General features: G+C 42.6%; 1 protein-coding gene across 4 annotated transcripts in view; it reads left to right on the plus strand.

Annotated features, from left to right (window-relative positions):
• Nucleotides 1–22828, plus strand: part of atrn (attractin) — a 251182-nt gene that overhangs the window by 81632 nt on the left and 146722 nt on the right. For 3 of the 4 annotated variants that reach the window (XM_049596081.1, XM_049596079.1, XM_049596082.1), the window contains exons 18-24: nt 1710–1955; nt 3608–3745; nt 6558–6651; nt 8459–8511; nt 11337–11431; nt 17118–17196; nt 21985–22142. In XM_049596081.1, the coding sequence (XP_049452038.1) occupies nt 1710–1955; nt 3608–3745; nt 6558–6651; nt 8459–8511; nt 11337–11431; nt 17118–17196; nt 21985–22142 (863 nt within the window). The remainder of the gene's footprint in view (nt 1–1709; nt 1956–3607; nt 3746–6557; nt 6652–8458; nt 8512–11336; nt 11432–17117; nt 17197–21984; nt 22143–22828) is intronic. The other variant, XM_049596080.1, reaches the window with a different exon arrangement.

Consider the following 22828-nt stretch of genomic DNA (forward strand, 5'->3'; position numbering starts at 1 on the left):
AAAATAATGACTTAGCATCTCAAAATTAATGTCACAAAATGAGTCAGTGAAACTTACTCAAAATATTGACTCAGCAACTCAAAAATATGAATTAGTGTCTCAAAATATTGAGTTAGTATCTTAAAGTAATGAAGAGAAACTTTCTCAGAATAAAGAGACGTTTCCCAAAATGACTTAAACTTACCATAATGAGTATGAGCGAATGATAAAATTAGTTTGTTTTCAAAATAAAGAAAAACTTTCTTGAAATAATAACTTGGTATTTAAAAAAATGTATCAGTATCAAATAACGAGTCACTTTCTTAAAATGAGTCAGTATCTCACCATAATGAGAAACTTTCTCAAACATGATGACTTTGTACCTCAGAATAATGAGAGACTATACTAACTTAATGAGAAAGTTTCTCATTAAAATTTCTCACAGAATCTTATTTTTTCATCACATAAATGAGTCTGGGTTTGATTAAACAACTGTTGTGATGTTGCGTCCAACAAGTTTCTTGGAGAGAAACGTGTAATTTGGAAATAAATTCAGGGAAAATCGAAACATGTGATTCAGCCAGTGAGTCATTAATCTCTTTAACCAGAGTGGAACAGCTCAGAGAAGCATGTGAGACACTGAACACGACATGCAAACATATCTTCATATGAGGAGATAAAGTTTACAATGATAAATGAATGTTTACTGGTGTTGAGGAAACTTGCAGGGAAAGTAGGGAGCAGTAAAACGAGGCGTCTCCTCTGCTGAGGTTCGGCCTCTGGGTTATTTTGTCTCTGTAATCTATAATGTCTGACTCATTGGCGTCGTCGTTCCTCAGTGTGAGAATCTTTCTGCTGTTTGTTCTGCAGCTGTTGAATCAGCATCTCTGGAGTCAGAACTCATTGATTAAACATAAAACGTTCACTTTTAAATGTTCACAAATCTCTGACTGTTTCCACCGCAGATAAACACTTTGTGTCTGACACATGGAAACGTTGCAGGATGCAGTTTAAACCTCTGATTAAGTTGTAACAGCTACATGTAACACCACCATCACTCAGGCAGGATTCTTGACTCTCAGTCTATGGACAGAGAGAAAAACACCAATATGAAGGCGTGAATCTGAAGTCGTGTCACGTAAAGCTCCAGCTGCGGTTAATGTACTCGACCACTTCAGCCTCTGCAGCGATCTTCATCAGACTTTTAAATAAAAAGGCAGCGTTTGAAATAAGCGTGGCTTTGTGGAGTGTTTGCCTTCATTTAGCTGCACACATTACAGCGTGGCCCCTCCACCAGATGAGATGGGATTAATAATCTGGTTAATAGTTTGATAACTTGGTCTCCGGCTGCTGCTTTGTTGTTTTCATTTTCATTTATTTAACCTGGCAGGTCAATTAAGAACAAGTTGTTGCTTACAGCCGTCAGCAGAGGAAACCCTGGAGGGCCCAGAGTTAGGAATTAAAATATAGGCAAATATCTATGGAGAGCAGGCGGAGGGAAGAAGGAGCTGTTGTGGAGGTGTTGGTGGTGTTATTAATTTAAACCTGTGGAACAGGACCAAAACAAACTTCCTCTCCCGTCCGCTCACAGGGCAGCGCCTGATTAACTGAACCCTTTAGTTACACGAGGGAAACCCGCTGAGAACAAACTCTTTCTTCACTCTGGTAAACACATAATTCTTCAGACGTTGTTTTGGAGCTGCTGCTGTGTTGTGTGTTTCCTTCTGCAGCCGAGAACTGCTCCGGGTACAGAACCTGTGGCCAGTGTCTGGACCAGCCGGGCTGCGGCTGGTGCACCGACCCCAGCAACACGGGCAAAGGTCAGTGCATCGAGGGCTCGTACCGCGGGCCCTTCCAGACCTCGGTCCCGGCCCCGTCCACCCTCCCAGGCCTCCCCGCCAGCCCTCAGCCGGCCCTCAACGCCAGCATGTGCCCCAGTGAGGCCAAATACAACTGGTCCTTCATCCACTGCCCAGGTACGGAAGATTTAACTCTTAGTTTGGTTTGTAATCGAAGATATTGGTCATTTAAAAATACTGATTTCTGTTAATGTGTTCTATAAATGGTATTTACTAACACACAGGTGGAAACAGTTCTGATTTTATTCAACGCAATGTTACGTTAACCGCAGAGAATATCTTTGACCAGGCACACGTGTCAGTCTGCAGGTTCATTTTGCTGCTCTTCAGTTTACTGCACTGTGCACCAGTCGGGTCTGGTGGAAGCGAGCCGTACCGACCAGGAACGCTGCTGAGTCTTGCCTCCAGTCTTTCCCAGTGGCCACTCACAGTACTGCAGCAGAAACAATCCCCTCAGCCTAAAAATGATTTGTCCCACACTTATAAAGAGATGTCTGTCAAACTGTTGACGCCTCCAACTGCACATAAGGCTGATTATGACTTTTTCTATTCTGAGTCTTTGCTCCATGGAGGTTTGATGTCTGTAAAACTTTCCTGGAGCCGAGAGATGCGATTTAAAATCCATGGCGTCATCACAATGTAAAGGATGAGTTCCTGTTCCTTTATATGAAAACTGCTCAGTGGTGCATGAAGCCAAGATGTTTCCACTGCAGCGTGTAATGTCACCCAGATTACTGTGCGGCCCACAGAGCAGGCGCACCAGAGACTTACAACTGTCGAGCGCGGCCGAGTGGCTAACTCCTGCCAACCGCCTCACTTGCTGTTTAGCGCTCTGCTAATTTGAATGGGGATGAAATGATTTGATCTCGCAGCTCTTTTAGACTCTACAAATGTTATCAGACAGAATGGATTAAACCCTGATGGTGAAACAAGTAATTTGTGGAGGTTATGATGCTCAAAAAATGTGTCCTCTGATTTACAGACGTCTCTTTCGCAGTGTCAGTCTATGGGAAAAAGCTTTCAGGCTGCACGTCATTATTTTTCTTCCTGGTTGTTAGTTTAAGTTGCTGCTTGACGGAGCAGTTCGGTTGAATTTCAGCCTGCATGAACGTTTTTTCAGCCGAACATTGTTAAACCAGCAGCTGATGTTGCTGTAGTGAGACGTTAGCGGAGTGAGATGTCGTCCAGGCTGGTCCGTTGTGTTTTATCTCGTAATGATAACTTCATAATCCAGAATATTTCCACACTGTTGATTCTTTGCCCCAGTGATATCATGACCCTCATCGTCTTTCTTTGCATCTGTCTGCGTGCTGCTGTTTGACGCTGACATAGAATTTCAAAATAAAAGCGTTTCCTGAAGACGATGATGATGGATCAATGTTTTCACTTTACATCGATGATTTTGGTTCGTTGATCATTGGATCCATAATTTGATTCAGATCGATGGATCATTAGACCGTCACCCAGTCACAGGGAGTGTTCTATAATCTCAGACTAACAGATTTACCTGCAGTGACCTCTGTGACCTCTCCCAGCTGTATCAGATCTTGACAGATGAACATGGCGAGCGCAGAGAATATCAAACGAACACTATTTGTCACGCTCAGGTCCAGCAGACAGTTCACAACTCAAACACACCTCAGACTGTAAATTACTTTCTCTACTCACAAATTAACTCAGATTCATTCCTGTTTGGGCCTCAGGCTGTTTATTAAAAACTGAATTTCTGTGTGTGTGTGTGTGTGTGTGTTTTGTTTCCTCTCCGTCAGCTTGTCAGTGTAACGGTCACAGCCAGTGTATCAACGAGAGCGTGTGTGAGAAGTGCGAGGACCTGACAACCGGCCGACACTGCGAGAGCTGCATCTCTGGCTTCTACGGAGATCCGACCAACGGGGGCACCTGCCAGCGTGAGTATCTGCGGCCCGTTCGGCTCACCACTAAATCACGCCAGTCAGTCTTCCCACGCACGGCTTCATTTAACTTGTCGGTATTTTACAGTTGAGTTTTATGTCTGCCATTTTCCTGAGTCCTGGCTGCACGGCGAGGCGCTCCTGTGGGATATTTAAGATTTACTCTGCTGTGCAGCTAATGCTGACAGCCAGTCAATCAGACAACAAATCAATCGTCCGTTCCTTCAGCAGCTTAATTTAGCTTACCAATATAATTCAGCCACGCTGTGTGTTTTTGAGATTTCATCTTTATTTTGGCACTAACTCCAGGTGTTCCTCTGGAGCGTATCCAGTATTTACCTGTTCCTACATCAGTGACAGCCGTAAACCAGCCTCTCTGCATATCTTTATCTTGTCACTGTTGTGCATCTGTTTTGTTCTTCTTCTTCTTCTCTGCCTCCTCCTCGCAGCGGCGTCCCTCCTCAGGGACATTAAAGGCTTTCTTTATTTCAGTTTGACTCAGGAGCCGAAACAGAAGTACACAATCAATACCTCAGAAAGGAGACGATGAACAAATAATCAAGAGAACACACGGCTGCTATAAATAAGAATAAAATCACAATATGGCTTGTTGTTCCGCCAGCTGTCCCCCGCTGTCACCCACACATTTCTACATCAGTCGCAGCTGTTTGTACCCGGAGGCTCAGCCATCTTTAAAAATAATGAACTGACTTAATGCGAAGGACGGCAAACATTAACATTTATACAGGTGTTATAAAACTGGTCCTCAAACGCACCAAACCCTAATAGACATTTGGCATCTGTTAACGGACACAGAAACTGTCTCCTGGGACGTGGAAAGTCACCTCTGGTGGGTGGGAGCCAAAACTCGTTAGGAAGATACAACATTTAAGTTCACCTGTGGACACACACTTGGCTCTGGAGCTAAACTCCTTGATGGTGGCAACAGTGTTTTATTTCCCTCGTGTCCTTGTCTCTGGAGAAGGAGGCAGTCGACCCCAATGAAACATTCAGGGAAGAAGAGTTTCCATCAAACCAGACAGAACTGTGTCAAACTCTATTTGAGACGTACAGGAAACGCTCTGATTCAGTGCAAACATCACAGTGTCAGGCAAACGTTTGGGTTTCCTGTGAGTAGAAGATGAAATGATCTCCAAAAGACATGAAGTTAAAGATCAAACATGTTTTTCAACATTATAAGCAGGGTCGGTGTTTTATTTTTATTTTGTACAATCTTAGGCTGCTTTCACACCTGCCCTGTTTGGTTCAGTCACACTCAGGTGTGTTTGCCCCCTCAGTGCGAGGGTCGTTTGTGCAGATGTGAACACACCAAAACAACCGGACTGAGACCTTCTTGAAGAGGTGGTCTCAGTCCGGTTCCAAAGGAACTCTGGTGCGGTTGGTTTGTGGTGAGAAGGTGTTGCGACCTGGATGTGAAGCAACTGCAGTCACATGACACATTGTTTGGGTTAAACATGAGCATGTTACAGTCCTGGAGGATTATTAATGTGCACCTCCTCCTGTACTGCCTTAATATGCACATTCAGCACATCCAATGCATCAAAACATTGTTTTCTAGTTGGAGCCGCGTTTGCCTCGTTTTCAAACTGTATGCTTTGACTAAAATGAACAATGACAGCAATATAGTCCACGATGAGCAGCGCTAAAATCAACCTGCGTAGTTGTCCCTCCATTGTGACATTAGAAAGTGTCACATTTATCTTGCAAGTGTACTCTTCTTCAACGTTTGCTTTACTTCCTGGATTTTTCCCACATGGAAATTCTGACCAATCAAGAGCAGCTTTCTCACACAAGGCATTTGATCTGGTCCTCTTGTAAATGCTGCCGTGAGAACACCAACCAACTCTAGGCAATTATACAACTTTGGAACAACATGAGTCCCTGATTCAGACCAGAGGAGACCACTCTAGGGCTGACAGCAGCCTTATAGTTAAAAAAAAACAAAACAAAAGGAGCACTGTGCAACAGTTTGGGCACCCCGAGACATTCGAGCTCTCAAACTTTTATCTCAGACCTTAATGAGCTTGTTAGGGCTCTGGCTTGTTCACAGTCATCGTTAGGAAAGGCCAGGTGATGCAATTTCAAAGCTTTATAAATACTCTGAGTTCTGAAAGCTTGTCCCAACAATCAGCAGCCATGGGCTCCTCTAAACAGCTGAAAACTGAAATAACTGATGAAGACTAGAAGAAGATAGCAAAGGTGCTTTTCATTATGCTAACCCCCAAAAATGTGAACAAAGAAGTGTGGGAACTTCATGCCTGCTGAGAATACACACACACGCGCCTTTGAAAATTCTCTGAAGGAAGGACTTGGTCTCGGTAGAATTTGAAGGATCCTTGACATTAGAACAGTCCGCTGACAGGATTCGATGACGCAGCCTCCTTGAAATTCAGCTGTTCCTCGACTTTAAGAAGCTCCACATGTGGCTCCTCTCTGCATCGAGCTAAGATACAAGGAAGAGACACGAGTGAGAGGAGACAGGAGACGTGTTTGCGTAATGAAAAAGACCCTGTGTAGCAAATCAGGGCTGGATTCTCTTGTGATTGTTGCAACATCTCATGATTCTCGTATGATCGCATGTATCCAGCTGCCTCGCAGGATAATTTCAATTTGGGCAACCTCAGGGCAGGACTGTGAAGTTGTGAAAGTCACTGTGTCGTGACACATACTGATGAAGTGATATTAAATTGATTTTGTCCTCACTGTCCTCCTCTAACATCAGTCATTTAAGATTGAAATGTGTTTGTTCTATTTTTCTTCATGTTGATGTTTCATGTCTTTTGTTCAGCCTGCAAGTGTAACGGCCACGCCAGCATGTGCAACCCCAACAACGGCAAATGTTTCTGCACCACTAAAGGCATCAAAGGAGATCGCTGCCACCTGTGAGTTTCACTTTACTGTTCCTCTGTCATCCTCTTCCCTCCTCCGTCCTGTTTAAAGCTCAGCTCAGAGCGTCTTTCCGAAACCTAAAGTAATGTGACTCGACGAGACTGTGCACCGTCTCCGAAGCAGCAACTATCTTTACTTTCATTCGAACTTCTGGCTTTCCAAGCTTTTTCTGAAGCTGGATAAAATGTTTAGTGTCTTTGCAGCACAGTGTTTGTGAGATACCGGCTATAGTTGCATTTCTAGTAGTGATGACACGGTCTACGCCACGGACTGAAAACAAGAGATCTTTTCTCTTTTGTCTCTCTTTCCTCCGTCAAAGCAGCGAGCTAGCTTGTGAATGCCCCCATGCTTTTATTTCTACCGTTACCATGGTTACAGAAAATGAGGTGAGCAATCTTGTCACTCATCTGATGATAGATGATGTGTTTTCCTACGCTGTGATGAGAGTGTGACCGAAGCATTAAGTTAAATTCTACTCATGTAGCGGCCGGCTAGTTAGCGAGCTAGCTTGCTAATCCCACCGTGCTATCATGTGACACCGTTACAGAAGGTGAAGAACACAGCAAGAGCCTGTACACATGCTGCGTCTTTAACCGCCTGGAAAACACAAGGTCAGGCGCTTGGTGCTACTCTCGTGCCTTTCAAGAGCGCGGCAGCAGGTCTGAGGTTGCTAAGCAACCTTAACCAGCATCGTATCACGGCCTGTTTACCTGAAATCCTGAGTGCAGAGCTGATCTTCTTCCTGTTTGTCTGTGGGACAGATGTGACGCTCTGACAGCCACAGACAGACTGATATTTATAGAAGAAGGGAAAGATATCGCTGTTATTGGTGGACCCTCGTCACATGACATGTGGTGCGCGCTTCTGCCTTCCAAAAGTTGAACTCTGTTTATCTCAGAGCATCTGCGACACGACGACGTTGCTTTGCTGTTTGAGTGTGCCTACATTAAAAACAATGAATTTGAGGGTGCAAAAAAAGCAGCATGTGTACGGCAGCTAATACAGGACCGTCAGCGAAGGAGCAAACACCAACTCACACGTCATTTCTCACTCCGACTGATTGTGTAAACTCACTTGCTCACTTCCAGACAGATGTTGGTGTTTGTCAGTCTGACCTTACACCTGTGGTCCAGACAAACATATTGAACCACTTTACACTCAGGGATTTTGTTTACAAACATATTTTTGGGGCACGCGGTGGCTTAGTGGGTGCCCTTCAGAGCAGGCGTCCCATATACGAAGGCAATGTTCTTGCCACTGTAGCCGCGGCTCCCTGATGCACGCCATCCCCTCCCACCCCCACACTGCCTCAATCAACAAAGGCAAAATGCTAAAGAAATAATTTTGACTAAATCCTGTGAGCTAACATGTTGATATATATTTTAAGAAATCATCTTGATCTGGTACCCTCCATGTTCTTCTTCTCTGACCATAATCACAGCTCTTCGTCAGTGCCAGCAGCACTCGTTATAATCCTGACCTTCATCGCCACAGCGCCTCCTAAAGCCAGTTAAAAACCTGAGACACCGTTTCACAAATGAAACTGAGGCTGTTTCTGTGGACAGAAAGTGTCTTTTCATGACGCCTTCTCTATCTGTTCCCTTTTCATGGCGGCAGCGCTGTAACCGACTGAAGGTTAAGGCTCACGCCGCCGTGTGCGACGCTGCTTTGTTTATACCTGTGATTAAATCGTCTTAATTCAATTCTCTTCCTCTCTGTCTCCTTCTCTCCTTCCCTTCTTCTCCTTCCCTCGTGTTGTGCCTCATTTCTCTTCATCCATCGTCCACCTCTCTCTTTCAGGTGTGAAGTCGAGAATCGTTACCAAGGCAACCCCCTCAAAGGAACATGTTACTGTAAGTGGAATTCCAATTACCAACTTCACTGTGTGTGTGTGTGTGTGTGTGTGTGTGTGGGTCATATTAAGACACCACTGTGAGGCCGTACTCTCTCCCCTGTTCAGGTCAGTGCTGAGACAGTTACACGGCTCTTAAATCAAAGTAGGTCTCAAAGTGGTGCGATGTTTAAAGAAATAACAGCCAGAGGAGAGACGGCGTGTTCAAACAGGTCGCAGGTGGGAAGAATCCACAGATGAAAGCGAGTCGCCGCAGAGCGAGGTGCTGGAGCGTTTGAAGGGCCGTCTTTCTCTTTCCCTGCTGCTGTGATGAGACGCTGCAGCACCGCCGTCCACACTGCAGATCAGTCTCTGTCATTAATATTCCTGTCAGCTCTGATGACGTCGTGTCAAATGTGATATCGCAGAATTTGACTAAAGTTGGTCCTCAGACACTTATTCATCATTATTCTGTGAGCTTATAATGTTTCAGAGACACAGAGGGAGCTAAAGTACAGGCTGTCTGCAGAAAGTCTTTATGAATGAGTGAATGAACTTTATTTATATCACACCTGGCGACAGATACAAGCACAGCAAAGAGATAAAACCATACAATTAGACAGCACTTAAATAAATGAATTAATTTATCAGTCAATCAGTTAATTCAGAAAAAAATGTTAAAACAGATGACTTCTAGTCATAGATTTTATTAATAAGATATGTTTTGAGTCGTGCTTTAAATCGGTCCACTCAGCCAGCAGGTCTGATATTTAAAAGCAGGATGTTCCATATTTTTGGGGCGTAGTCGCTAAAAGATGCGTCTCTAGAGGTTTTGTCGTGACATCAGAACAGTTAAAGAGCAGCTGTGGACGATTTCAGGTTTCAGCTTCAGGGTTAACTTTAATTTTATGAACATGAGGTTTTAAAGTCATGAAGTTGTTTTAAATTTGAAATTGAAATCTTAATTGCCACAAACACTTGATTGAATTTAATTGATCCATCTATTAATTTATTTTCGTCAAAATTAGTCGAGCTCGTCAAACTGCGTCAAACTTCACATTTCTGATGTTACAAATCTTAGATAATTTATTTGTCCAAAAATACGTCTTAAATTCGGTCAAAAATGATCTGAAAATGTCTTAAGAGCATTAACTGTAAGTGTGTGATACTGAAGTAACAGCAGACCTGTAGGACTCAACAGACCTGTACCTTTGTCCGACTGACAGCTCTCATTTGCTGTCGAACTAAACAGGTTAACTTGTGTCGTCCAAGCCTCCTGTATTAAACATGGAGCAGCAGTGTTTTATCTTTAATTCACCACATATGTGCGACAGACTCCCAGAAACCTGCAGGTCTGCTGCAGCTCTCAGCGACTGTCTTTTATTAAATCAAATATTTATTCATTTCTCACACTGCACTGGAACTTTGGGTCTTGTTTTTATGCCTCTGCCCCGCTGATCGTCACGGCAGCAGGCATTATGTTTACGGGTCGTCACACCATCTGTCTCATTCTTGTGAATGTGATATCTCAAAAACGCCTTGATGAAATTTCCTCAAATTTGGCACAAACGTTCATTTGGACTCATGAATAGACTGTTCTGAATTTGGTGGTCCAAGGTCACAGTTCAAGGTCTCTCAAATAATGAAGTGATGACATTTTATATCCAGAAGGTCAAAGGTCAGCTTGACTGTGACATCATCATGTTTTAACGTCATATCTCAGGAACAGAAGGGGAGACATTTGGTCAGATACTGAATTGGTGACTCTAATCTTGAAACTCTGCTGATTGTATAGATCTTCTGTGTGTGAAGCATCCATGTTATAGTTACATATGGATTCTTGAGTTATGGTCACAGTTATCTTGACCTTTGACCACAAAATTCCAATCACATTATTTTTCAGTCCAAGTGGACGTTTGTGTCAAATTTAAAGAAATTCCCTCAAGGTGTTTTTGAGATACTGAGATCAAAAGAATGGGACAGATGCAAGGTCACAGTGACCTTGACCTTTGACCACCAATTCAAATTGTTCACAAGGATGGGACAGATGAATGGACAACCTGAAAACATAACGCCTCTGGCTGAGGCATTAAAAAGCTGCTTTGAATTTGAATGTTTGCTGATTTAGAATTTAGGTTTCAGTGTTATGAACGAAAGAAGCTTTTCAACAGTTTAGCATTAATGTGAGTTGAACCACATTCGGACATTAACCTTTGACAGCAGTCACAAACACTGGTGGAGTTTTTTAACCATGTGCTCGTCTTGTAAACGTGTCTCCTGTACGAAAGGAGTTAAACTGACCCAGAGGTTGCAGGCGCTATTTTCCCTACGATGGTTCAAACCAACATGAGAAGGGATCATAAAGTTTTGGAATATAGTGCGACAGGATGTTAGTTTTATGATTTTAAAGTTTTCATATCAGGAGATGTGTCGAAGAACAAGTGGACAGAAAAGTTTGAAACATGGAAGTCATTTGGTTCGCGTCCAGTTCATGGTCAGCTTCCTGTTTCTGAACTCACTGACATTTTATTATTATGGTCTGGTGACAGAGATCCCAGCTGCTGTTTCAGGCAGGCTCACACACACACAGACATAAAACCCGACCTCTATCACGACCTTCATCACAGCTCGCTCCCAAATCTTCAGGTTCTTCCAGGAAAGTCAATACACCTTTAACAACAGAAGGAGCTGTGGGTAATTTCCTGCCCCGAGCGCCGTGTGAAAACATGTTCCTGTGTGACTTTCAAACTAATCGAGCTCCTCTTCTTCTTCTTCTTCTTGTTTTGTAATCCCCACCACGCTCTCCCACACCCACACCCACACCGCCGGCGCCATCACTTCAAACAGACACGCTCCTCATCGACTACCAGTTCACCTTCAGCCTGTCGCAGGAGGACGACCGCTACTACACCGCCATCAACTTCGTGGCCACACCTGAGGAGGTAAGTCTCTGACAGTGAACGCCCCGCCGCCACAGCAGCTGTCACTTTTATTAGGATTAAAGACTGTGAAGGCAGCGCCAGATGATGACGATGATGATGATGATGATGGAGATTAGCTTTTTTCCCTTTGTCTCACCTCAGTTGTTGTCAAACAGCAAAGTTTTTCCTCCAAAGACACGTCTCCACTTTGTCTTCACCACTTTGATTATTGATTATTAAATAAAAGTAAAGAGCTGTTATTGAAGAGCGACCTGTAGGAACACACGTGTGTAACATGTCCTGTCCAGTGGAAACCTCCAACATGTCACTTTTCACAAGCCGTGTTTTCAGCTTCGTGGCGATGCACTGTCTATGGAGGACGAAAGCTGGCAACATCGAAAATAGATAAACTAATAAATTAATAAATAAATGACTCCTCCTCTTATCTGAGGCCGGGTCATGGAGGCAGCACGCTGAGCAAAGTACTCCAGACGTCCGTCTCACCAGCTCCTCCTGGAGGATCTCGAGACGTTCCCAGGACAGATTGATATATGATCAGAAATAAATGACACAGTAAATAAATTATTATCGCATTGAATATACCAAAAATAACATTAAATATAAATTCAGGCATTAATTAATTAATTAAATATGACATAAGATAATATTTCTGTTTTAATTTGCTTCTTTATTTATTTTCCATTGTAATTATTAATTTTTTGCATTTAACTTTTATTTATTTGAAAAAGAATATTAAAAAAAAATATATTTATTTATTTGTTATTTTCCCTTTATTTTATTTCACCAAATGCATTTATTTCTGGCTTACTGTCCTTGTACATTTGTCTTACATTTCTTAATGTGTTTCTTCTTCATTATGCAAATTAGTGGGAGGGTTTAGTCCCGCCCTGCTGTGCTGTCATTGGCTAGAGTGCGAAACATTGTTTATCCAATCATAGCAAATAAACATTGTGTTTGGAGAGCGGGGGAACAAAATCTCAGTCTGCCTTTATTCCAAAGTCGTCAGAGACGACAGCTTTATCTGATTTGGGCAAAAGCCACCTTTTCAGCGGTTATGATACGACGCCACCTGGTGTCAGTTAATAACGTGGTCAGACAGAACCTGTGTCGGTGGTAGATACACTGCTGGACGGCGTCAGTTTGATCACTGCCAGTAACAACCTAACATAATAGCGAGGAAGTCTCTGTAGGGCAGGCGGTAGGGGAGGATGGGTCCCACAAACCCTGGACTTTCACCCCGGAACCTGCTGTTCACTTCCTGTATTAATGTAGAGTCACACCATGATGTTGGTTTCAAAATCTGACCGCATGCTTTTGTCGCACTTTGTAAAATGGCACGCCATCCCAGAATGCAACAACTGACACAGGACGATACCCGACGTGTCATGTAGACGTGAACATCACTGACCGAGCGGCGATATGTGGCGAGCTGGGATGAGACAAGGTTGTAAATCCTCAGCTGCACATTTAGGAGTATGTGGGAACTGGAGCAAAGTGATTAGAGGCCCTTCAGTTGTGGGCACAGACCCCACTGACCTCCCATCGTCCCCCTGGTTCTCTGGTGGAGGAGCAGAGCTCAGCCTGGGTCAGAGGGACTTCCTGGAGGCTGCTTAGAGGTTGTGGGACGGAGCCAGGCGGCTCAGAGTCGAGCCAGAGCCAGAGCCAGAGCGTCTTGGAGAACCAGGGGGAGAGCAGGAGGTCTGCAGGGTCTGTGTCTGTCGTTAATTAATTTTTATTTTGGCGACTTCCATCCTCCGTACTGTTCAGCTGAAGCAAAGAGATGATTTTAAATAGTTTATTCAGCTTAAGAATTATTTCCACTCCCATTAGGGAAAATTAAATAAACATTAAATCCTTCAGTTTATCTGACGCAGCATTAAAAACATTTGAGTGTGTTGTTTTACAGTCTTCAGAAGTGATGAGACAGATTTTAGTTTCAAAGGAAACATGATGACGGGAGGATGTCGCCTGTTGGTCCTGTCACAGCTCCGTTAACTCAACAGATAAAATCTGTTTATCTGAATTACATCATCATCAGTGTCTTTATTTAGTCAGAATGAGATGAGTATTTCAGGAGAGACCTGAGAACACAAACAATTAAATATCTTTATTACAGTAAATCAACCCATCAAACAACAGAGATAAACAACAGAGCTCAGACACAGTTTATAAGACTGAGCCAGCTGAGCAGTCAACAAGACAGTGTATCTGGAGAAACACAGCCATCTCTAGAAAGTATGAAGCTCATGTTGCACGAGAAGACATGTCTGTAGGTCGTTACTGAGGTTCCAACTACTTTGTTGCCAGAATGTGTATTCAACCTATGGTTTTTATTATTTGTGTACGTTGTTATGGTCACTTTCACTTCGCGTCACTTAGACAAAGGGAGTGAGTTCTATTGATCCTAATACCAAGTAGTGTAACGTTTAATCTCATTTTGTCCATTATCTCAGTTTTATGTTTGCTGTAGCACCATGAAACGCATCTCTGAACTTCAGCATGAATTTCTTTGAAGTAGTTATGAGTCTGTTCTGTCTTTTAGCAGCTTTTTACAATGACAGTAGTTGCTGCACAGGTATTAGTCAGAGCCCGTGGGTTTCCATCAGTGAGGCACGAGCATCTCGGTCCTGACCCCATCACTGTTGTGACTGACATTAAAACACACCCTTGATAATAATCTTACTATATAATGAAGAAAACTCTGTGTGTGTGTGTGTGTGTGTGTGTGTGTGTGTGTGTGTGTGTGTGTTCCACATTTTTCTCCTCACTGACTTGGTCAATCCATGTGAAATTTGGCACAGTGGTAGAGGGTCATGGGAGGATGCCAATGAAGCAATATTACATCAATTGGCCAAAGGGGGCGCTATAGCAACCCATTGAAATGTCAAACTTTGAATGGGCATATCTCATGCCCTGTATGTGGTAGAGACATGAAACTTTGCACAGAGATGCCTCTCCTCATGAGGAACACATTTGCCTCAAGAACCCATAACTTCCGCTTATATAGATTTTCCACCATTTTGAATTTTTTGAAAAACACTTCAAATGGATCTCTTCCTAGGAAGTTTGAGCGATCTGCATGAAACTGGGTGAACATAATCTAGGGAGCAATATCTAAAGTTCCCTCTTGGCAAAAGTTGGAAAACTTCCTAAAACTGAGCTTCTATAAGGCAATGAATATTGCGGAGGGCGTGGCTCATCACATAAAGGTGTAGAACATCTCAAGGGTTTCACCCATCACCATGCAACTTTGTAGGCATATGAGCACACATAATCTGAGGGGACCCCTCCATTATTGAGCCCATCAAACAAAATGGGGGCGCTAGAGAGCTCATTTCTTATCTAGGCCTAACCGCCATATGGATTTTTACTAAACTTGGTAGATATGTAGAACAGGACGCCTCAAGGTGACTGGAGAAATTTAACTCTAATTGGCAACTGGGTGGCGCTATAACAACAGAAAAATGCTTCAAAATGGCTAAAATGCGATCGATCGCTGTGGCTCCCCCTGTGGACCAATGTTGGTGTTGTTTCTAATGTTTGGTATGACTAAGTCATGGTATGGTATGCTGTACATAATCACGGAAACTGTCAGTGTGTCATTCTGTCAGTCAGTCATTCTGTCTGTCCCACGTTTTTCTACTCACTGACGTGGTCAATCTATGTGAAGCTGCTCATAGGCATTGAGGACTGGCATAGGTAGAAGGTGACACAGCTACAATGGCTATGGACCAGTTGGTTAAATAAGCATAAGTTTTAAATAATAAGATGTAAAGTAAAAGCTAAATTAAACTGATAAAATCAATCAAACTCTCACTCAGTTAACGTCTCGTCAGCCATGATGATTAAAGAGAAACTACTCCTGGCTTCTCTCAGTAAAAGTCCCTCTGCCACTGAAGAGCGCGCACACACACACACACACACACACACACACACACATATTAATGACATCATCCTGAAGTGTAGCGTGGCGGTGTGAGCGACACTCATCATCACACAGATGTTTCCTCGGTAAAGGAGAGCCTGTCCGGTCCTGTGTTCCTGGCTGCAGCAGCTGGAGTCCACCTGAAACACCAGGATCTGATTAAATTTTCCAGATGGTATTTTTCCCCCGACAAAGTGTTTACCAAACGGCAACCAGTGCAGAACTGCGATCCCTCTGTCAGCCAGACGTGTGCACGTGGACATGTGTGCTTAGAAAAGGCACAGGAAATGACATTTTGATGATGTCGTGCTTCTGTGATTTTACATCCACTACAAATGTCACTTGGCTCAGATGAGGCAAAACCTGACGGCTGAAGAGCTTGTCTGATGTTCAGCAGTTGTTTAGTTTAGACGAAAGACGCCTTAGAATTAAGTGGAACAATAAAAAGAATACTTTAAATAAAACCATAAAAACAGTGCCTACATGACACATCTTTAAAGGAACACTTCAACACAGGGTGCTCATTTGTATATCAGTTATTCACCCTGTGTTACCTTTAATTCATCAAGAAAAATGTGTTGTTTTCTTTTGCACGCCTCCACGGTGAACGAAGAATCCAAAAACTAAGAAAGTTCTGGATGTATTGAAGTCATAGGGGTCCACATTTAACAGTGAAACTAGTCCTGCAGAATAATCCGAGTTCAGGACTTCCTAAACACGTGTATTTGAAGAAGCAATGGTTTTTTTCTCCCACAGATAGAAAGCATCATGAAGGCCTGTGAAAACTTTACACTATCACCTCTTAAATATCTCTGACTGATTCAGTGTCTCTGTTAAACTCAGTGTGGACTCAATGGACTTGATGTTTGAGCTGCTTGGATATGGACAGTATTTTGTGTTAGTGTGTCTTTGCATCTCGTTGGCTGAGGAACTAAAAGGAGCATTTTCACCCGGCTGTCGTGTTTCCATCGGTGCTGATCACCCATTAATACTTGTGCAGAGTCATTTGACCTGCGTGTGAGCGCTGAGTTTAACCTTTGCCATCACATTACAGAAGAGATGTCAGTGGGTGTCACTGGGTTTTTGTGCAGTGAAAAAGGGAAGTTTGATTCCTCTACACGAGCTGTGTGAGAGTTTGTGAACTGATGTTTTAGTTTGTCTGTTGTTCCTTGTGAACACCTGTGACTTTAACTCAGCAAGAATCTTCTCAGTTTTTTGGATTCTTCGTTCATTATGTGAGAAAAGCAAAGTTTTATTTAAGAATTCAAAGTAACACAGGGTGAGGGATTTATATGTGGGTGTGAACATGTTCCTTTAATAATGACTAATAATGAATATTTAGATTCTTCCTAACAAACGCTTCTTAATTATTCATCTGCAATAAAGCTGTTGAAACGATTACGTATGTAAACAATAATTAGGTCTCACTCTGCGTAATCACAGCTGGTATCACTGTACAACAGTGTTTTAATGAATATCATTTTCATCACTGACTCTTGTTCAAACATTTGTTTTGCTAATGCAGCTTCTATTAGCTGTGCAAATTTGCTCCAGTCTGCAGTACAGTAACTGTTTGTACAGCTGCAGACTGATGTGAGTGGATACGAGGCTGCGCTCTGCACTCACTGTGAAGCACAGAGGCTTTTTGACCTGCTGCAGATACTGTACATGCTTCTCCTGGTTCATTAGATGTGTATGACACAGCGTGATGACACTGATGATGCTGACTGTGTTGTTTCCTATGTCCTCTCTCCTCCTCAGCCAAACAGAGATCTCGACATGTTCATAAACGCCTCAAAGAACTTCAACCTGAACATCACCTGGGCCACGAGCTTCACCGGTAGGTTACAGACAACTCTCCTCATGGTGCTGAAACTGGGGCTGCAAGATTATGGTCAATCAATCAGTTTTACTTATAAAGCCCAATATCACAAATCACAGTTTGCCTCACAGGGCTTTACAGCATACGACATCCCTCTGTCCTTATGACCCTCACAGCTGATCAGGAAAAACTCCCCAAAAAAACAGAAACCTCAGGAAGAGCAACTGAGGAGGGATCCCTCTTCCAGGACGGACAGACGTGCAATAGATGTCGTACAGAACAGATCAGTATGATAAATTAACAGTAATCCACATGACACAATGAGACAGAGAGAGAGAGAGAGAGAGAGAGAGAGAGAGAGAGAGATGCAGGTAATGACAGTAGCTTACAACAACATTATTGAAAGTAATAATATTATAGTTATAGTTCTGGCTACTGTGGTACAATATGTTGAAAGTATGTATTAATATCTGGCAGTATACATGTGTGACAATAGTCATATGTGTATAATAACAGAAGAAGTATGACTAATGACTAATGATGGCAGCAGCAGCAGGAGGCATCTGGCAGGACCACGGCAGCAGCACAACCACACACGTCACGCTGTCCAGGCACCGCTGTGATATGAGTTAATCTGAGAGACAGTGGAGCACAAAGGCTCCGGAGAAGAAGCCGAGTTAGTGACATCCAGAATGGCCGAGTTAGCAAGATGCAGTAATAGAATACGAGAGAGAGAGAGAGAGAGAGAAGGAGAGAGAGAGAGAGAGAAAGAGAGAGAGAGAGAGACTAAGTCAGCCTAACTAGGGGCTGGTACAGGACAAGCCTGAGCCAGCCCTAACTATAAGCTTTATCAAAGAGGAAAGTCTTAAGTCTAGTCTTAAATGTGGAGACGGTGTCTGCCTCCCGGACCGTAACAGGAAGATGATTCCACAGGAGAGGAGCCTGATAGCTGAAGGCTCTGGCTCCTGATCTACTTTTGGAGACTTTAGGGACCACGAGTAACCCTGCGTTCTCAGAGCGCAGTGTTCTGGTGGGATAATATGGCACTATGAGCTCTCTAAGATATGACGGAGCTTGACCATTTAGAGCTTTATAAGTTAACAGTAGGGTTTTAAATTCAATTCTGGATTTTACAGGGAGCCAGTGCAGAGAAGCTAAAACAGGAGAAATATGATCTCGTTTCTTAGTTCCTGTTAGTACACGTGCTGCTGCATTCTGAATTAGCTGGAGAGTTTTTAAGGACTTACTAGAGCTACCTGATAATAGAGAGTTACAATAATCCAGCCTTGAGGTAACAAAAGCGTGGACCAATTTTTCTGCATCTTTTCGGATCAGGATAGGCCTAATTTTCACAATATTACGCAGATGAAAAAATGCAGTCCGTGAGGTTTGTTTTAAATGAGAATTAAAAGACAAATCTTGATCAAATGTTACTCCGAGGTTTCTTACGGTAGTGCTAGAGGCCAGAGCAATGCCATCTAGAGAAACTATGTCATCAGACAAAAAGTCTCTGAGTTGTTTGGGGCCAAGAACAATAACTTCAGTTTTGTCTGAATTTAACATCAGGAAATTGGTGCTCATCCAAGTTTTTATGTCTTTAAGGCAGTTATGGAGTTTAGTTAATTGATTACTTTCTTCTGGCTTCATTGATAAATACAACTGAGTATCATCCGCATAACAATGGAAATTTACACAGTGATTTCTAATGATGTTACCTAAAGGAAGCATATATAGAGTAAACAGGATTGGTCCGAGCACAGAACCTTGCGGAACTCCAAAACAAACTTTGGTACGTAAGGATGATTCATTATGAACGTGAACAAACTGAAAACGATCAGATAAATAAGATTTAAACCAGCTCAGTGCAGAACCTTTTAGACCAATTAAGTGATCCAGTCTCTGCAGTAGAATTTGATGGTCAATTGTGTCAAACGCCGCACTAAGATCTAATAAAACAAGTACAGAGACGAGTCCTTTGTCTGAAGCAATCAGAAGGTCATTTGTAATTTTAACTAGTGCTGTCTCAGTGCTATGATGCACTCTAAATCCTGACTGAAATTCCTCAAATAGATTATTATCATGGAGAAAATCACACAGCTGGTCTGCGACTACTTTCTCAAGGATCTTTGACATAAAGGGAAGATTAGATATTGGTCTATAGTTGGCTAACACCTCTGGATCCAGGGTGGGCTTTTTTAGTAGAGGTTTAATTACAGCTACCTTAAAAGACTGTGGTACATAGCCTGTTAATAAGGATATATTGATCATATCTAATATATGAGTGTTAACTAAAGGTCAAAATGATAATCATGATTATTTACTGTTTTTAGGGACAAAATATTTTCATTGCACTTTCACAGAGTCGTGTTGTGCTACAGTCCTGCTGGTGGACAAGTCTTTGCATCTAAATAAGACAAATTCCAACAAATTGATCCTGGTGGGATTAATAAAGTTGTCTCAGTCTGAATCAAGATAAGACTTAAAATTAAGTTGTTCTACTTAAAATTCAGTGAATCTTCTCGAAGCAAAACATTAATAAAACTGTGCCAAAACATCTTGTCCCAAATCAAATCAACAGAGTGCTGCTCTCACTTTCACCTTCTGCTACATTCCTGCTAATTAACAAACCCTTAAAGACTAAAATAAAACTTAAGATAAGGTTTTTCTTCTTCATCTCCTTTGGATTCCTCTTCACTGCTGTACAATTATTTTTTGGATGTCCCGGATGCCTGTCAGTTGACGCTGGACACAGATGAGGATTCATGCCAGGGCCACACTGCCTGTGTGAGCAGCATGTGACAGCATCCTCGCTGAACTGCTGCAGCTTGTAGTGTGCATGTAGTGTTCACACAGACAGTGTTGCTGCTGTGACTGCTTTATTTCCACAATTAAAAGTTTTTTCCTTAAGGATTAATTTCTCCTCAGCTGAGGGACTTTAACAGTTGCACAGAATTCCTTAAAAGGTTTTCTTAGTCAAGGAAAAAATAATTTCCTGCATTGAAAGAGATTTTACAGCGGTAAAAGTTTTTATAGAGATTGTTTGTTTGCTTGGACTCACAGTTTGACGCCTGTTATCGTCTCACAGAGTTGAAAGAAAATAGGACAATAAACCAGACAGGTCCGAGGAGGAAAAGATGAAACTTCTGGACGAGTACAATCATAGAAAGAACAAACTACCTGATCCCAAATACCAGAAAACAAAAAACAACTGTCAGGAAAATTCATTCAGTCAAATCTAAAGTGTGAAATCAGAAGTGTATCCGTCAGGTCCTCCTGGTCACAGAACACTCTTCTCAGGGTGGATTAGTTATTTCATTTGACACCATAAACTCAGTCATGTTGCAGTTAAGACAGAGTCAGAGGGTTTTTTTTTACCTTTTACCTTTGGTTGCTAAGGTCTTTTGTGCAACAGTCTAAAGATTCCTTCAGTATGAGACCAAGACAAGGAGAAAATAAAAATACTTCTGTGAACATTTTAAGGAAATGTTAAGGAGAAGACTTAAGGGTCTTTTGTGCAGCTGATTTTATTTTGAGGAAACGTTGACAAGGACTTGACGAAAACCTTAACTTTAGGTGTTTTGTGCAACTGGCCCCTGGTGTTAACAAATGAAGGTGTTGAATTAAGAAGAAGTATTTCTATATTTTCATGTAACAGATCTGGAGTGATGTCAGCAGGATCATAAAAACACCACATTCACTGTCTTTTACTGAAAACCACACGCAGAAATAATAGGCGAGACTTGAGCGTCATTACTCTCAGAGTGTGTTCAGGTGGTTTAATGAGTTAGTTGCTTTGTGGCACAGACACAAGTCTGATGCACTATTTGTTTATGATTTCCTGAATCCAAAATACTTTAAAACCACGGATGACTTTCATTTGGCCCGTCTGCAGCTGCAACATACAGGAAAGTTTTCACAGGTTGCTGCTGCAGGGTAAATGTGTAGCGACATGACAGCTTTTCATAAGAGAACAAATAATATGCAAAGGCTGCCAAAATCATGCTCAGGTGTGCAGCCCGAGCTGAAACAGTGAGACAGTAACAGAAAATTATCCCCAGTGTTGAAAATAAAATCATCATTCTTGAAGCAAACATGCCAAACCTGTGTTGGATCCAACTTTAAAATGTGAGGATTTGCTTTGTTTTATTGCTGTAATGTGAAGATCTTCAGAAAGACGTCACCTTGGGCTCCTTCCTCACATTTTACAGACAAACAAACATTTTACCAGAAACAGAACCAACACATGAATTGACGGTGAAAATGTGGCTGCAGCCGCAGACGTCAGAGTTAATTCAGTGAAACATAAGGTGGCAGCAGGTGGCAGCTCTCACACGTCGTCTGTCCTCAGATGGTCAGACCAGGTGTCCTCACGGGCCTCTGCCAGTGTGGTGTGTGTGTGTGGTGCTAACTGTAGGAGAAGAGGTCAAACTCACACACTCGTTACTCCTCAGGTGATTTAATTGGTGGAAATATGTTTGGTGACCGTACGCAGTGCAGAGAGGGCTGTCAGATTGTAAAGACAGAAACCAGCACTGATGTTAAAGAGGATCTGTTCAGGTTCATACTTGGATTTTGGGTTTTCACTAAAACATGTTTCCTCCTGTCTGTGCTGGACCGTCTGTATTCACCCTCTGTCTCAGATGCTCCGTCCCCCATCATATGTGTCTGTGCCTTTCTTAATTCATCTCTCAGCCTTCACCTTGTGATGTTATCTTATTGTCATATTTGACCTCCTTCATAAACTTAACTCTTGTTCCCCTCCTCCGTCTCTGTTGCTCTTCTCTGCTCCTCCTCTCTGTCCTTCAGCAGGCACCCAGACTGGGGAGGAGATCCCCATCGTCTCTCGGAGCAACATCAAGGAGTTCAAAGACAGTTTCTCCAACGAGAACTTTGATTTCCGCAACAGCCCGAACATCACCTTCTTCGTCTACGTCAGCAACTTCACGTGGCCCATTAAGATCCAAGTAAGCTTCGCTGCAGCCAAACAGATAAACAGCCAGGTTCCTCTGATATAAAGCATGAAGGGGTCTGTAGAGTCTGTAGAGTCTGTAGAGTCATGTGACATGTAGTCCAGCTGCATTAGATGTGAGTGCAACATATTATCCTGCATGTTAACCAGTGATTGTAAGCTTCATTGTAATAAATGCATACGCTGAGATGTGCGAGGAAAAGGTAGGTGAAGACTGTTGCAGTGCTTTTAAACACATCCGGCTCAAATTATGATCGTTAACATCCAAAATTCATTAGAACTGTTTTTTAAAATGTTGGTCTTACACACAGTAGGTGTCAGCTGGCACGCCGAAAAGCCGCCGACGCTGAAGTGCCGACGGTGCGGGACACACCACAAAAACTAGGGTGACAGACGCTCACTGACGACCCGACTTTGGTCAACGGCCGACCGTCAGCTTGGAGTGTCAGGGCCTTAAGTGTACGCTAAGTTTGGACTTTTTTAGGAGCCCAGAATGCATTTTGTCGTTGACCCCTCTCACAACATAATTGCTACTCCAAACTGGGGGCATGCTGACTGACATCTACTGTATCTAATACACTGACTAAGGATCAGTACCTTACACAACCCCCCTTAAAAAAATCTGAACTGTCCCTTTAAGCTGCACAGATTTATTTCTAGAAAAATTAAAATCCATATCAG

Source organism: Epinephelus fuscoguttatus, linkage group LG14 (assembly GCF_011397635.1).
Source record: "Epinephelus fuscoguttatus linkage group LG14, E.fuscoguttatus.final_Chr_v1".
NCBI lineage: Eukaryota > Metazoa > Chordata > Actinopteri > Perciformes > Serranidae > Epinephelus > Epinephelus fuscoguttatus.